This window comes from Aotus nancymaae, unplaced genomic scaffold (assembly GCF_030222135.1).
Source record: "Aotus nancymaae isolate 86718 unplaced genomic scaffold, 86718_ANA_hifiasm-v0.15.2.pri h1tg000059l, whole genome shotgun sequence".
Classification (NCBI taxonomy): Eukaryota; Metazoa; Chordata; class Mammalia; order Primates; family Aotidae; genus Aotus; species Aotus nancymaae.
Window position 1 is genome coordinate 25,942,320 of NW_026988473.1, and position 15,187 is coordinate 25,957,506.

Here is a 15,187-nt window from a genome sequence, read left to right on the forward strand (position 1 = left end):
AGAAGCTCAGAGAGGTTTAGTGACTTTCCCAAAATCACACAGGTAGGAAGTGGTAGAGGAGGACTCACACCTGCAGTTGACAAGCTATAAATTCTGTGTTGTCAGTAGCTCAACCATACCTGAGTAAAGATCCCGGGAAATCATACAACTTTACTCAAAGTGTGAAATGGATGTTCTAATTAATTGAAAGATGATTTTAGGGGCACATGAAGTGATTGGGGGTGCATTGATGAGGGATTCAGTCATTTCTTATCATGGGGTGAGAAAATTATTCCTTTTTCAGTTCTCTTTCAATCTTTCTGAGGATGACAAACCTTGGTTAGGTGGTGTTGTGCCTTCAACACTGTCCTAATACTTTTTAACCTCCATTTTTAACAAAGAGAGAGCAGATAGCAGAGGCTTAGCAGACAACAATATCTAGATAGAATTCAATAAAGAATGATTTCAAGTCATGTTCATTTTCACTTCCACCTTCTATTAATGACAAGTGATACTGGATTTTTACTGACAGTATGGATGTAAAATTTCATCTTAGAATACACTTATTGGAGTACAAAGAATCAGTCAGTGTTAAACAGAAATAATACTAGAGGTGGTGTTCAGATAGGGCAAAAATAACAGAAGCTGAACATGAATGACTCAAGCATGAGAAATGCTGTCATACCCTGTGAGGAGTTTTCAGCTGATGGTAGCACATGGATCATAATAAACATCAAGGACAGAGTGAAGGAAAAATGTAACTCTCTCTTCTGATCTCTTAATGGGAGAAAAGAAATGAGCTGTTTATGAACTAAATGAAACAGTCTTCCCTCTGAAATTTTGGGTATGAATTTAACTTCTTGTGAAGGCTGATGGATAAAGCAGGGGTTGGGGAAAATGGCATTTGCTTTGGTCTTCATTGAACCATAGAAGCTGAGTGCTGGAGATAGAACTTAGGTTCAGGGTCAGATCCTGCGTTAAACACATGAGGACCCAGATGCAGAAGGCATTTCCCCAAGGTCACCCTGGCTGAGAGTGACTGCAGTGTGAATAATGATTTCATCCGTTTCTGTGTCAAGTTCCTCATCTTGAGTTTTTCCCACAACAGCCACCAGGCATGCACTGGCCCATGGTAAAACCAAGCAGCTCAGGGTCAAATTTACCAGTAGGTGTAGGTGTAGGTGTAGGTGCTCACCAATGCTCTGGCACTACACAAAGCACCATGCATTGCAAGGAAATTCCACAAAGAGAAGGAGCTAAATAACTGTCTCCAAATCGAGAAGCTGACAGCATTATGCTATGATTTTTACCCTTAGATGAGTAACGTTTAGGAGGTAAGTGGCAAATCTGCTATAATAGAGTCAGGAAGGTCTCCCTAGGAGTGAGAAGCCCTGTATTAGTCAGCTTTGACCAAGTTATGCTTCGGTAACAACCACTCCCATGTTTTAGTGACTTCCAACAGCAAAACCTTGTTTTTTGTGTCTGCTACACATTGGTGGCAGGCCAACTGCATTCATTTACCACACCTCCATCATCTAGGACCCAGGCTGATGAAACAGCCAAGGCCATGCTGCTCTTATAGCAGAGGGGAAAAGAGCAATAGCAGAGCCATGGGAAGTTCCTAATGCTTCTACTTGGAAGTGGCATGTGTTACTTCTGTACTGTGTCGGTTTGGGTTCCTAGGAGCAGATATTAGGACACGAATTCAAACTTGTACAGATTAGTAGGGAGATACAGGAAACACCAACTGGGGAGAGGGGAAATGAGACTAGGCAGACAGTCAGGAGAGCATGCGTTATCAAGCTAGCTACTACTGTGGGCAACTCCAGTTCAGTCCCATGGAGAAATTCCAGAAAACGGCAAATCACGTGCCTTAGAATTACCCTCTTGAGGAACAAGGGAGCTGGTATATTTACACAACCAAACCTTCCAGATATGGATTGAGGGCTACTCCTGAGGAGTTTTAATTTCCCAGCACTTCCAGCCTGTGTGCACACTCACAGAGTAGCCTTCTAGCTTCCGAGAAAGCTCTCAAAGAGGTAGATGCTAGCAGTTGCAAGTTGGTTGGAGTGCATTAGAGGGACAGGGAGGAGGGACGTGGGTGGGGCACTGAGAGGATCTGGGACATACTCACATTTCTTTGTCCAAAAGAATTCATGTGGCAAAGCACGTCTTCAGGGATGTAGAAGTATAATCCTCCCACAGAGGTGCAACAAATATTTGAGAACCAAAACACAATTGGCAACTGGTGCTGAGTGCTGATTCATAAGTGCAGTCAACTCTAGTTGATACAGTAAATGTAATAGATGCTTAACTGAGAGCTGCCATCTAGACCAGGGTGTTTTGACCTCGGTGCTATTGACACTTGGGGCTGGCTAATTCTTTGCTGTGGAGGACTCTTCTATGCATTATAGGATGTTTAGCAGAATTCCTGGCCTCTACCCACTTGGTGCCCATAGCCTCCTTCCCCTCACCCCATAGTTGTGGCAACCAAACATGTCTCCAGGTGTTGCCAGGTGTCCCTGGGGGGCAAAATCACCCCTGTAGAAAGCCACTGATGTAGACCATGTATGCACTGCTAATTCCCAAAGAACTGAAATAAATTGTGGATGCCAGGATGGAGGTGCGCACAGCCTGATGGGAGAGATGGACAAACAGGCATATAAACTGTAATGGCCAGTCCACCCTGGGTAACAACAATTTGAAATAGTTAAAGAAAACAGAAATAGTTCAGGAGTGGTAAACATCACTTTTGTTGCAGGCTGGGGATGGTCAGGGAAGGCTTTGCAGAGGTAGAGTCAGCAGAGCAAGGTTTTAAAGGATGAAGAGGAGTTTTTCAGATGAGTGATCCCACATGTAGAAGTTAATATTTCTGCTTGGAAATGGCATGTGTTACTTTGGTTCTGTGTTGGTTTGGGGTTCCTAGGAGCAGATTTTAGGACAAGGATTCAAACTCACACCGTTTATAATCTTTGGTGACTGTGGAGACTCGGGAATGCTATACTGAAACTGATGTTGGAAATGCTGATCTCAGAGCCAGGCTGATGGCAGGGCTATAGTTAGACCAGCTTTACCATGTCATTGATCCTGCATACGGAGCAATGTCATGGGCTTTGGAGGCACTTAGGGGAGTTGCCCAAATGACATGGATACAACCCAGCCTCAGAAGGAGCAGAAACATCTTTGCTCTTTTATTTTAGTCAAGGGAGAAAGCTAGCTTTTTCCTCAGCCTCCTCAGTATCATTTCCTAACCCATCCACTTTGATGTCTGTCCCATATGTTTTGCAAACAAAACTGGATGTGATTTTGTCCCTAACATCTCTCTGCCTCAGTTTCTTGACCATAAGGTTTTCTCTCTTGCCAGCTTCACAGTCTTCCTCTAAACCAACATGAGGTTATACATCATTGGTTGTACGTTCAGATGGACCTGCCCTGCTCTGCCATCCACCAGGTGTGGACTTCTTTTCTCCATTTTCTTATCTGTAAAATGGGCTTAATATACCCACCTCACAGGTTGTCTTGAGGACTGAATTGTGTGATGTCTATAAGCCCTCACACAATTTATTCTCTTACTGTGTGTGCACCTGACACACACAGTAAGAGAATAAATGACAGTTGTTACCATAAATATTAAGAAATAGGTTGGGTGTGCATAATGATAGCTAACTTGTATTGAGTGCATGTGATGTTCCAGGCACCATGATGGGTGTATGTGGGTGTATGTATGTATTAATCTATGACTACAATCAGTATTCCGATTATCTCCATTTTACATATGAGAAACTAAGGCTCAGGGAAATCAGATCACTTACCGAATGTGTGCGGTTAGTGAGTGGTACTCAAACTTCAGCAGACTGTTAAGCAAGTAATTGCTTTGCTGGATTGTTGAGTGCTTAGCATTTTACCATAGCTCTTTGAAAAGAAAATCAAGTCTTTAGGTAGAGAGCTACATTCACCAAATGATTAGAGCCGGTGTAGCTACTATTGGGTAAATGAACTTTTCTTACTATTGACTGAGGCTCCTTAGTACACTTACAGAATATTAAGAAGAAGGTAGGTGAGCAGAGATGTATTTTTAATCACAGTGTCTGAGCTGGCTTCTCAATGCAAGTGTGTTGGGTAGATGATGAATCACTCCAAACTGACCCTTTCCAGAAATAAGGACGGCACAAAGGAAAACTTTCCATTGCTTAACTCTCCCCACAGCCCCCACCCTCAGCTATTGAAATAAAATGCCAAGAGGCTGCTTGCCAGCCTCCTGGACACCACCTCCAGAACAGCGGGGAGTGTCTTCTCTCCCTTTGTGGCAGGGACACATATGGTGTTCTTAGTGTCAGAGGGAGCAGACTCTGTTCTAAGAGCTGCTTTTCCATCCAGCCTCTGTGCATGGGATGGCAGCAATGGAAAACAGTGCAGGGTCCCCGGGTGTGAGGGCCATCCTCCTTCTGCCTGTGCCCCTGCCACCTGCTACACCCTCGCCTTCGGTGGAACAGGAAATACCACTCAGTGCAGGCACAGACCTAGCCTGCCTTGTGCACCTCCGTGTCCTGGTCCTTTGTAGATGCTTGAATGAGAACCAGTCAGTGAAGGAAAGGTACGACACCCCTCCTGTTCAAAGCACCTACTGAGTACCAAATGCTACACCCAGATATCATTATTTTCTTCCTTCTTTGTTTGGCTCAGGTCCTGGCTCCAGACTTTGTCAGCCACGTGTCCTGGAGCAAGTTATTTTCTCTCTCTTAGCCTCATTAGCAAGGTGGAGATAATAATTCTGCATAGAGAGTTGCTGGAAGAACTCAGTATAAAGCATTTGGCTGACAGAAAGTGCTCTAAGCACTAACTCCTCTGTTTGTCATTTTGAGATCAAGCCAGATGTGTTAGAGATGTTCCTGGGGGAACTTGCATCCTAGAATTCCATAGCCTGGAGGAATCTGAAGGGATTCTCTGGTCCTGTATCCCAAATGAAATTTGAAACCCTCTGATGAGCGCCCTATTTTGTAAATTACAAAACCTTTGGCAACCTAGAAAAAGGCATCTGTAGCAACTTTAGCTGGGTCCCAGGCTTCAGGCAACAGCCTGCTGTCTTCCTCCTACTCAGATATCCATGGCCTGGAGCAACCCCAAAACTGTTGTCTGGGGCAGAGTGTTAATGCTGCTCAGGCTGGGCCTGAGTAATTGATTAACTGGTTGTTTTCTCTACAATCAGTTCTCTACAACACCCAAAAGATGGTTTTGCTTTCTGAGCCTCACCTGCAGCCACCCCTGGCTTCTCTACTTCCTATCTTTTATGGCATTCATGCTGCACACCTTCCCTTCCCTAGACAGGCAGTAAGCCCCTCCAGTGAGAGGCAGGGTATGCGATAGTAACATGCATAGTCTCAGGAGTCTGACTTTGAGGCTCTGCCGCTGACCTGCTTTGTGAACTTGAATGAGTTGCTCAGCTTCTCTGTGCCTTCTCTGTGTCCCCGATGGGAATAATAGTAGTGCTGCCTCATCAGGTTTTTGAAAGATTCAAACAAGCCAAATGTGAAGCACTTAGAATGTGGCTGGTACATAGTTAGGTCGTCAGTGAAGGTTAGCTAGTATCGTTGTCCTAAATTGACAAATGTCGCCAAAAGGGGGAACAGATGTTGCAACTAGAACTTGGATGTAGTCAGGCTGCTAAAACATGAGACTTGAAAATCCAGTTTGCTGTGGATTTGCCATGGATTCACCATGGATTCCGATGGCGACTCTCAAAAGCAAAGCTGCTCAAAGGCCATTAAAGGCTCGTACAGTCAATGGTTGTTTTGCCCAATAAATTTTTGTGGAATGAATAAATACATAGTAAGGATAATCATAATAGTTACCTTGTGTTGCATCCCACATTCCAGACACTTTTACATATATTGATGGAATTAATTTTCACCACAGTCCTGTGAATAGTTATTATTAATATCATCTGTTATATGAATATAGTATTTGAGGTTCACAGGTGTTAGATAATCTGTCCAAGGTCACACAGCTCATGAGTGTTGAAAGTAGGATTGGAATCCCAGGTGGAGTTCCAAAAGATGTCCACTGCAGGCCATGGGACTCTTTATTTTGACATATTTCTATGGCTGCTGTTAGGAACCAACTGAAGTACAGTCCTGTCTCAGATGTCATATCTCCTGTGAAAATTTCAGATTGGGGTTAAAATGGCCCAGAGAGGGTCCAGAGACAGCTTTGAAAGAGCCACAGATATGGTGAGGAGTATGTCTAGGTGATTCGGACACCTGTGGGGATCGTGCAGAGTCAAGCTCTGCATCAGGTCACCTGCAAAACATCTTGGGCATCTGCTGTCTGGAGTAGATGATGGTTTGAATAGTCCCCTGGCCCAATCCCCACCATCACCTATCCCAGTTGAGAACTGAAGCTCCATTCTCTGTGCTAACCTCTGGTCAGATTAATAATTCTATACTGCAGACTGCATCCTACCAATCTGCTGACAAAAGTCTGTCTTTATTTTTTGAGATAGGGTCTCACTGTGTCTGTCACCCAGGCTAGAGTGCAGTGATGTGACCATGGCTCACTGCAGCCTCAACTTCCCAGGCTCAAGTGATCCTCCACTTCAGCCCTTAGAGTAGTTGAGACTACAGGCATGTTCTAGGTAACTTTGGGTATGGCTTGGTTAAACCAAGTTGAATGTTTCTTCACTGCAGAACTTCTCAAAGCCTTTAATAAACTAATGTATATTCTTAGCCTCCAAAAGAGGGGAGTTCTGTCCAATCCGATTTCACCCCCTTCACCTTAAAATGAAGGAGCAGGCCAGGCACGGTGGCTGACGCCTATAATCTCAGCACTTTGCAAGGGTAAGGTGGATGAATCACTTGATGTCAGGAGTTCAAGACCAGCCTGGCCAACATGGTGAAACCCCATCTCTACTAAAAATACAAAAATTAGTTGGGCCTGGTGGTGGGCACCTGTAGTCCCAGCTACTCAGGAGGCTGAGTCAGGAAAATCACTTGAGCTTGGGAGGTGGAGTTTGCAGTGAACCGAGATTGCACCACTGCACTTCAGCATGAGTGACAGAGTGAGACACCTTCTCAATAAATAAATAAATAAATAAAGTAAGTGCAGGAGCATTTGGGAGGATTAGTGTTCTGAAAGTCATGTTCTGAGAAATGGTGCTATGAATTATGGAAGCCATGGAAGGTGGCATGGAGACTAGCGTCCAAACCTACCTCAAAACAACAGGTTGACCTCTCATTTTACATTTATTAGAAAACAAAGAGAGTTCCTTCCATAAAATCAAGGAGTAACTTAAGCTATGGAACATTTAGAATTTAAGCATCAAGAAAAGATCAGAAGCCGGGACATCTCTGGGCCTAAAAAGGAGCTAGTTTCTTCTATATTGGGATTTAGAAATTAAAGACAGATTACTTTACTGGGTGAGGGTTAAATGTCAAAGAGCAAGTGTTCCAGGGTTGAAGTGGTTAATGGTTACTGGGGTTGGAAGGATGGTGTTCGAGAAGTGAAGGTAGGTACCCAGGGAGGATCATCTGGTGTCATAGCTACCAACAGGCTCACTGGGGTTGGAAGGACGGTGTTTGAGAAGTGAAGGTAGGTACCCAGGGAGGATCATCTGGTGTCAGAGCTACCAACAGGCTCCGGGGCTTACCTGTGGACTGCTGGGATAACCGAGTAGAAATTCACGAAACATGGGAAGGAAACAGTCACAGTTCTTGCCTAAGAAGAGAAAAGGGAATCGAAGGCCAAAGATGACACTGATGATGTCTTTAACTCCCATAATTACACAATATCCAAACAAACAGTGACCCTGGGCTCTCAAACTGAATGACAGCAGTCAATAGGACAATTTGTGACGTCTTTGACATCAAAACACTGGGTAGGTAAACTTTAAAGCGCCTGACAGCTTTTCCTCTGCGGTATGGCCAGACTGTGATGAAAGACCGAGCTCATTCCAGCACTACATGGCCAGCACGTTCCTGGAGCCGAGAGAATGGTCAGGTCAGAAATCTTGGGTGGGATAAGGGTGGATTGTGAGGGGTGAGAAGGGAGGAATCGGTTTGCATTCCTGGAGAAGGAGGAGAATTGAAAAGGCAGAAAAATAGGTTATAATATGACACTCATGAGAGCCTATTTTGGTATTTGGCAAAGACACTTGCTTTTCTCAAGAGCTGAAATAATGTGAGTTCCCTCCTGTGAATCAGATCTTCTTTAGAAACATTGAGGCTCAGAGAAAGGAGTAAGAGTTGGGAAATAGAATCTGATTTTCAGGAAAAACAATTGGTTTCTGAAACATCTTAGGATGCTGAATAAAATCCACAGGTCCCTGCATGCTGGTGCCTAGCAGTGAGCCAAGCACTTGGTAGGTTGAATGAATTAATGAATTAATGGAAGAATCAGTGATATTTCTATTTTCCATATTGAATGATTTCCCTTTAAATGACTGCTTAAATAACATATTGATAATGTGACACTGATGATGATTTTACTCTGATGATTACACAACATCCAAACAGTGACCTTGGGCTCTTGAGTCAAATGACAGTTGTCATTGGGACAGTTTTTGATGTCTTTCAGATCAAAACACTGGCTAGGAAAACTTTAAAGTGGTTAAGAGCTTTTTCTCTGCAGTATAGCAGGTGAGTGGTGACTTGGAAAAGCTGCATTTTTAAAAAATAAAAATCGTCATCCGTGATTGCATCTTAAAGAATTGAAGCACCCAGAAATGTGTAATGCAGTCCTTAATAAATACATCCTCTACATTGAGCATCATGCAATTTCTAGAGGTTCTAATCTTAGTGTCTTCAGCTATCACTGTGAAGAAATTGAAACAAACAAAAATTCATGAATCCCAGCTCTGCCGTTTCCCTGCTGTGTGTATCCTGTATTTCCACTTGCAAGTGCAAGTGGCTTTAATTAAGATTTTATTGTCAACCACTTTCCCCTGCTGTCAAAGCTCTTGGGTCCAAAGATCTAAAGCAAAAGTGTCAGTGATGTTACACTGCTGCCTGTATTTGGTGGGAAAGTTAGCAGGCCTGGCTTTTGTGGTGAAAAAGATATTTTCTAATAGTACTAAATGCGTAAGATATTTGGTCCCATGTTACACTCTGGGTCCTTGTTAAGTATTTCTCTTTCCTCTTGCAACAGAGTGTGGGTGTTACAATGACCACTGCCTCCTCCTTGCTATTTATTTATTCCTTCAAATTACTCTTTCTTTTCTTCCATTATTGGAAAAAAATGGCTAGTACTTATTTATTCCCTCAACACATTATTCAGTGTTCACTAGGTTCTGGGTGCAGCTTTAGGATTTACCGGAAGTGGGAAAATATTCAGTACTCTATTCTTTTACATGTTAGTTTCTCTTCAGAAGTCCAAGATGATGGTTAAAAAAATAAATAAAGAAGTCAAATGAAACAGAAACTGCAAATCGCAGTAACTCAGGAAACCAGAAAAAATTGAGAAAGTCTGGAAAAATTGGATTTGAGCAAGGGCTTTCTGTATTTACTTGGCAACATGGGTGATACAAAGTTGTGAAGAATCTGATAATTTTCCTTACTGTCATAATATAAATTACTTATTCTGTTCACATTTTGGCCTATTTCTCCTTACTGTTTAAAATGAATTCCTTGAAGTTCATTTGTTTATAGTTTCAGCTTTTAAAACGGCGATTTATATTATGACCACAAAAGTCCTACATGCTCATTGCAGAGAAGTGCTAAAACATATAAATGTATACATAAGGGAAAAAGTCACCTGCAATTTCTTCAACTGGAGATAATCAATGTTGAAATGTTGTATCCCCTTCTAGTCATAACATACCTCAGTATATATTTGAGATCGTGTTATGTACTTTATATCTGTTTTCTAGGCTGCCCCCTGTCTTTTTTTTTTTTTTTTTTTGAGATGGAATTGCGCTCTGTTGCCAGACTGGATTGCAGTGGTGTGATCTCAGTGGTTCTCCTGCCTCAGCCTCCCGAGTAACTGAGACTACAGGCACATGCCACCTTGCCCAGCTAATTTTTGTATTTTTAGTAGAGATGGGGTTTGGCCAGGCTGGTCTCAGTCTCTTGACCTAGTGATCCGCCTGCCTCAGTCTCCCAAAGCTCTGGGTTTACAGGCATGAGCCACCATGCCCAGCCTGCCCCACTTTTTTTTTTTTTTAAGAAAAGGAACTTAAACCGTTTTAATATACTATAAAATTCTTATTCTAAATTTTTTTCTAGCCCTGGTTGTTGTCCTAATGGTCACTCTTATATTGTGTGGACAATATATAGGATCTGACTATGCCCAGCTTTATGTGCATGCAGTAGATTGTCATTTGAGAATATAGGTAAGGAATTCTATCTTTTAATGGCTCTGTTATACTTCACTATTGCTGTGGTGTCATTTGCTTAACTATTTTGCAGGAATCAAACTTGGATGTTTCCAGTTTTCTTATTTGATAAATAGTGCTGCAAATGACCATCTTTGTATTGCATTTATTTTATTTAGAGATTGTTCCATGCACCATATTCCCAAAATAAAGTCATCAGGTTCACGAACATGAACAGATTTATAATGCATAATACCTATTTTGAGAAAGATGAAGCCTGATTAATACTGCGATCCATGATGTCTGAATGTATTTGTTTGCAAAAAGCCCACTCCAGTCTGATTTAAGTTATTGATGTAGATTTTCTGCCTTTAATAGAGATCTAAAATTAATGGATTTGAATTTGCTTTTAAAAAAACTCTTACCTTTTTATAATAAGAGATACAATGCTTGCAATAAAAATGTATAAATCAAATGAGTAAAAAGTTAATTATTGCCTGAAATAGCAATACTTAAATAATGTGCTCTAGAAAATTAGTTTTACATTTTTATGTAACAAAATTCACATAACGACTTTATGTTTAAAAGAATAAGGATTGCTTTTATTCTCATTTTCCCTCATTTTTCTTAATACTCTCTCTAAATTGTAAGACATTTTACATCTGTCAGTGCCATTCACTTACTTAGTCTAAATGTTTCAAGATAAGCCTAAATGACAAGAGCAAAGTAATATTCCAGACCCTCAGAATAATTTCAAGTATCTGAGAAGGATCCTTCAATTTTGCCACTGCGGAGAAAAGATACATTATATTCTTGACTGAAAGTAGCTGTCTTGGAATGCACCCCATTTTTGCCCACATTGTAAGCAAGGGCCTTCTGCCCAGGGTTCCAGGGGAGAGCTGGGAGTTGCCTAGACTCTTAGCCACCTTAGCAAGTGCACTGCCATAATGCATGGCCAGAGATGCCCGGGAACATTAGATTTTTGACTAAGACTATCTACCATCTGGGGACACCAATTAGATCAAGGATTTTATTCCCCAAAATTTTATAGAACAAATCAATACCTGCCCATAACATCACTGTTCAAAATCAATTAGTGATATTGTATGGTTTGATTGTAAGTTTGTGAGGATGAATTTGTTAAAAAAAAAACACCATGGAGTCCCCCGGTCTAGGTGTATTTGATGGTATTCAATTCATTCAGGAACTCCCAAAATGTAGCTAAGTACAAAGCTATGAAATCTTTAGAATCATTACTACTAGACATCCTACAACCTGCTCAGAAGACCACATCAACTGTCATGGGAAGTTGGCCATGTACCATGTATTTCACATAACTATTTTGTTCGTAACTAAAGAGGAAAACAGCTCTGTAGAGGACCATGTTGTTATCTCTCTGCTATGCCTTACACATGAGATAACTAAGGCTCACAGAGTCACCTAAGTTGTTCAAAGAGACCATCAGCTAAGATTTTTCTTTTTTTGAGATGGAGTCGTGCTCTGTTGCCCAGGCTGGAGTGCATTGGGATGATCTGGCTCACTGCCACCTCTGCCTCCTGTGTTCAAGTGATTCTCCTGACTCAGCTTCCCAAATAGCTGGGATTTCAGGCACCCACCACCATGCCCAACTAATTTTTATATTTTTAGTAGAGATGGGGTTTCACCATGTTGACCAGGCTGGTCTTGAACTCCTGACCTCAAGTGGTCTGCCTACCTTGGCCTCCCAGATTGCTGGGATTACAGGTATGAGCCACCACACCTGACCAGCTAAGATTTTAAGACTGGATTTCAAACTGGCCTCACTCCCTCTACAGCTGGTGTGTTGACCACTTCCTGATGTTCGCAGCAGACATGAGGTGAAACAAGGCAGACAGCAGGCAGGACCCATGGATGCTTCTTTCACAGTGAGCTCCAGTATACTCCCAAGTGCTAATCACCCAAAATTGTGCAAATTATGGAAAAACACAGAAAAAAGCCATAGAGGATTATAGGAGTGAAGATGTGGGAGGAGGTAGTGAAGGGTTGGGAGGAGGGAGATCAGGTCTTTCTGATGCTGAGATTCTGAAAGTGAGCTCACCATGGTTGGTCTCATCCACAGATATTCTTACCTTTGGTCTTCTTTCATCCTGAGAGTGTAGTCTATCATGCTTTAGGTCTCTCTACCAACAAGGTGGAAGAGTTTGAACTCTCACATTAGCCAAAGGGGCTGCCACAAGGGAAAAATTATTTGAAGCCTTATGTTTCATCCTTGGAAACCAAGCAAATTTCACATCATGCTTTATTGTTTGTTTGTATTTCTATGTATACATTATGATTTAAACTACCATGTTTCTCTGATTATAAATGTAATCGTTTATAAGAGATTTATAACAGCATTGGGTAAGGGAAACTACATTCATTATGAGACACATTCCATTTTCAGAAATGTTAAAATATGGGAAAATTTATAATTGGATTTGAGGAAATTCAGAAAGATTGCTGCTTGTGAAAGATGTGTCATGTTTCTGTTGGGGCTAGGCCAGTCTTCTGGTATCTATTTGTGTCCATGAGAGTAGGCACATATTTGAGTATGTGGGGCAAAATCTCAGATGTTTTCCTCGGTGACAGAGGTGGAGGCAGTTGGGGATCAGAAGTGTGAGCAATTGCCCAGGGATGGCTCCTTCTGCCTCCCTGACATCTGTTGGGATAGGGTTTCTCAACCTTGGCCCTGCTGGCATTTGGGGCAAAATAATTCTTTGTTGTGGGGGATGATTTGCAGCATCCCTGGCCTCTACTTACTAATAGCACCTCTTCCTCTAGTAGTGGCAACCAAAAATGTGTCCAGACATTACAGAATTGCCCCTGGCTCAGAACCACTGTGTTAGGGCAAAAAAGAAACATTGGAAGAGGTGGGCCAATACAGATCCTTTGATCTCAGGACTTTTTTTTTTTAAGAAGCACAGTCTCCTGTCACATAGGTTGGGGTATGGCGGTGTGATCATAGCTCACTGCAGCCTGGAACTCCTGAGCTCAAGGAACTCCTCCTCCTCAGACTTCCTGGTAGTGGAGACTCCAGGTGTGCACCACCATGCATGGCTAATTTTTTAAAATTATTTTTTGTAGATACAGGATCTTGTTATATTGACCAGGCTGGTCTTGAACTCCTGGTCCCAACCAATCCTCTCGCCTCAGCCTCCCAAAGCCTTGGGATTACAGACAGGAGCCACTGAGCCCAGCTAAGATTTTCTTTTTATTTCAAAAAGTCTCTTGTCCCAGTATGCCACTAATAGGATACCTTTGCCGTTTGGTAATAGATTTGTGTCTTGCCCTTCTATCTGTAAAATGGTCAGACCCAGGGGTTTCTAGAGACCCTTCTAGGCATGAAACTGTTCTCAGTATTTGCTAGGATTATAGGATTTTTAACCAGTAGTACCATTCTAACGGTGCTGTCTGTTGAAATCTTCCCTCCTTAAAGTGTAAAGTGTATATTAATATTGCACTAAGTGCTATGGTCATACTCTTTATTTACTTAGCATCCTTTCAAGGGAGGCTTTGGCTTGTAATTTAAATAGGAGTAAGGATTTACGGGGAACCAGTAGGGCAAAAAGCATAAATAATAATAAATGCCTAAATACTATTTAACATGCGTTTAATTAAATATCAACATGATCTGTTGATGATAGAAAGATGGCAAGATTTTCTTCTTTTCTGAAGGTCTAGCTCACATCCACCCTTACTGTTAGGGATATTTACCAAGGATCATTGAAAGAAACTTTTGATCATCTGACGTGGGAATCAATCATTTGTCTTCAGGCTCTCTATTAGAGACTCACATTTTTGAATGCAGCAAAGATTTATTGAAAATCCTATGGTGCTCTTAATGGGTGATTTAGCAGTGAGGAAACAAGGTCGAGTTCTCTTCTCAAGAAGGGTACAGTCTGGGGGGATGATGTACATCCATCAATCACACAGAAAAACAGGGGAGTTAGACTTGTTCAGTTAGGTCAGGGAGGCCTCCTGGAGGAAGCAGCATTTGATTCAAGATAGGAAGGATGAGCAGGAGTCTGCCAAGTGAAGAAGAGAAGCTGAGGCATTGCTTCTGTGCATTTGTATGAATGGTTAAGGGAGTGGACACCTTAAGATTAAAGAGACAAGGAAAGGAGAATGTCAGCCCAACCCCATCTGTCTCTATCAGAAGGTTTCTAAACAGCCACATTCACTCCATTCTAAGTCACCCTTAGTTTTAAATTGCACTCACAATGTAATAATAGTTTTTCAAGTAAAAAGATAAATGCCATAGTAGATAAATGTCTATATTGATTATAAAATGCATCTCAATTTCAGAAACATTATTAAATCTTAAAAAAAAAAGACCTATCTTAGAAGCAAGGACAGAAGATATCAAAATTCAAAGTTGGTCTTGAAATGATTATTGCTATTATTGTCACTGTTTTCTACTGAGATTTCTTGTGGTCACTGCTACCAGCTGGGAGAGTTTTCCTTGGCCATCACTGCTGCCCAGGCACATGCTTCCCCACCATATTGATAGAATCTCTTTCTTCCTGCTCAAACTCCTCCTCTTTCCTCCCTAGCTCCTTGATTCCCAATCCCTTGAGTTCCCATTCATTTCTTGCATGGTGCAGTTTAGCCATGCATGAGCTCACTGCCAACCATCTCAGCCTAACCCTCTGCAATGTACCCAGTAAGGTGGATTAGAAAACAAGGGCAGCTCTCTCTCGATGCAGTGCAGCATACCCCGAAACAGCTTGCAGTTCTAGACAGGGGTGAGACTACCAGGAGGAGAAACTGTGCCACTCCATTGCAAACAGGAGCTGGGGCCTTGCTACTTTCTCAGGAGGCAGCATTGGAATGGCTTCTAAAAAGATAGGTTTGGCCCTCAGATGGTGAACATGCTCTCTCTCTGTG

At 42.0% G+C, this 15,187-nt stretch overlaps 1 protein-coding gene across 3 annotated transcripts in view; it reads left to right on the forward strand.

Moving 5' to 3' along the window:
• SLC1A2 (solute carrier family 1 member 2) overlaps positions 1 to 15,187 on the forward strand; it is a 160,149-nt gene that overhangs the window by 47,565 nt on the left and 97,397 nt on the right. Inside the window, exon 1 of one of the 3 annotated variants that reach the window (XM_012452350.3) lies at positions 7,137 to 7,971. The exons of the other annotated variants lie outside the window; for them this stretch is intronic. Coding sequence (XP_012307773.1) covers positions 7,964 to 7,971 — 8 coding nt within the window. The 5' untranslated portion in view covers positions 7,137 to 7,963. Of the gene's footprint in view, positions 1 to 7,136; positions 7,972 to 15,187 lie in introns of those variants that run through there. 3 annotated transcript variants of the gene reach the window in all.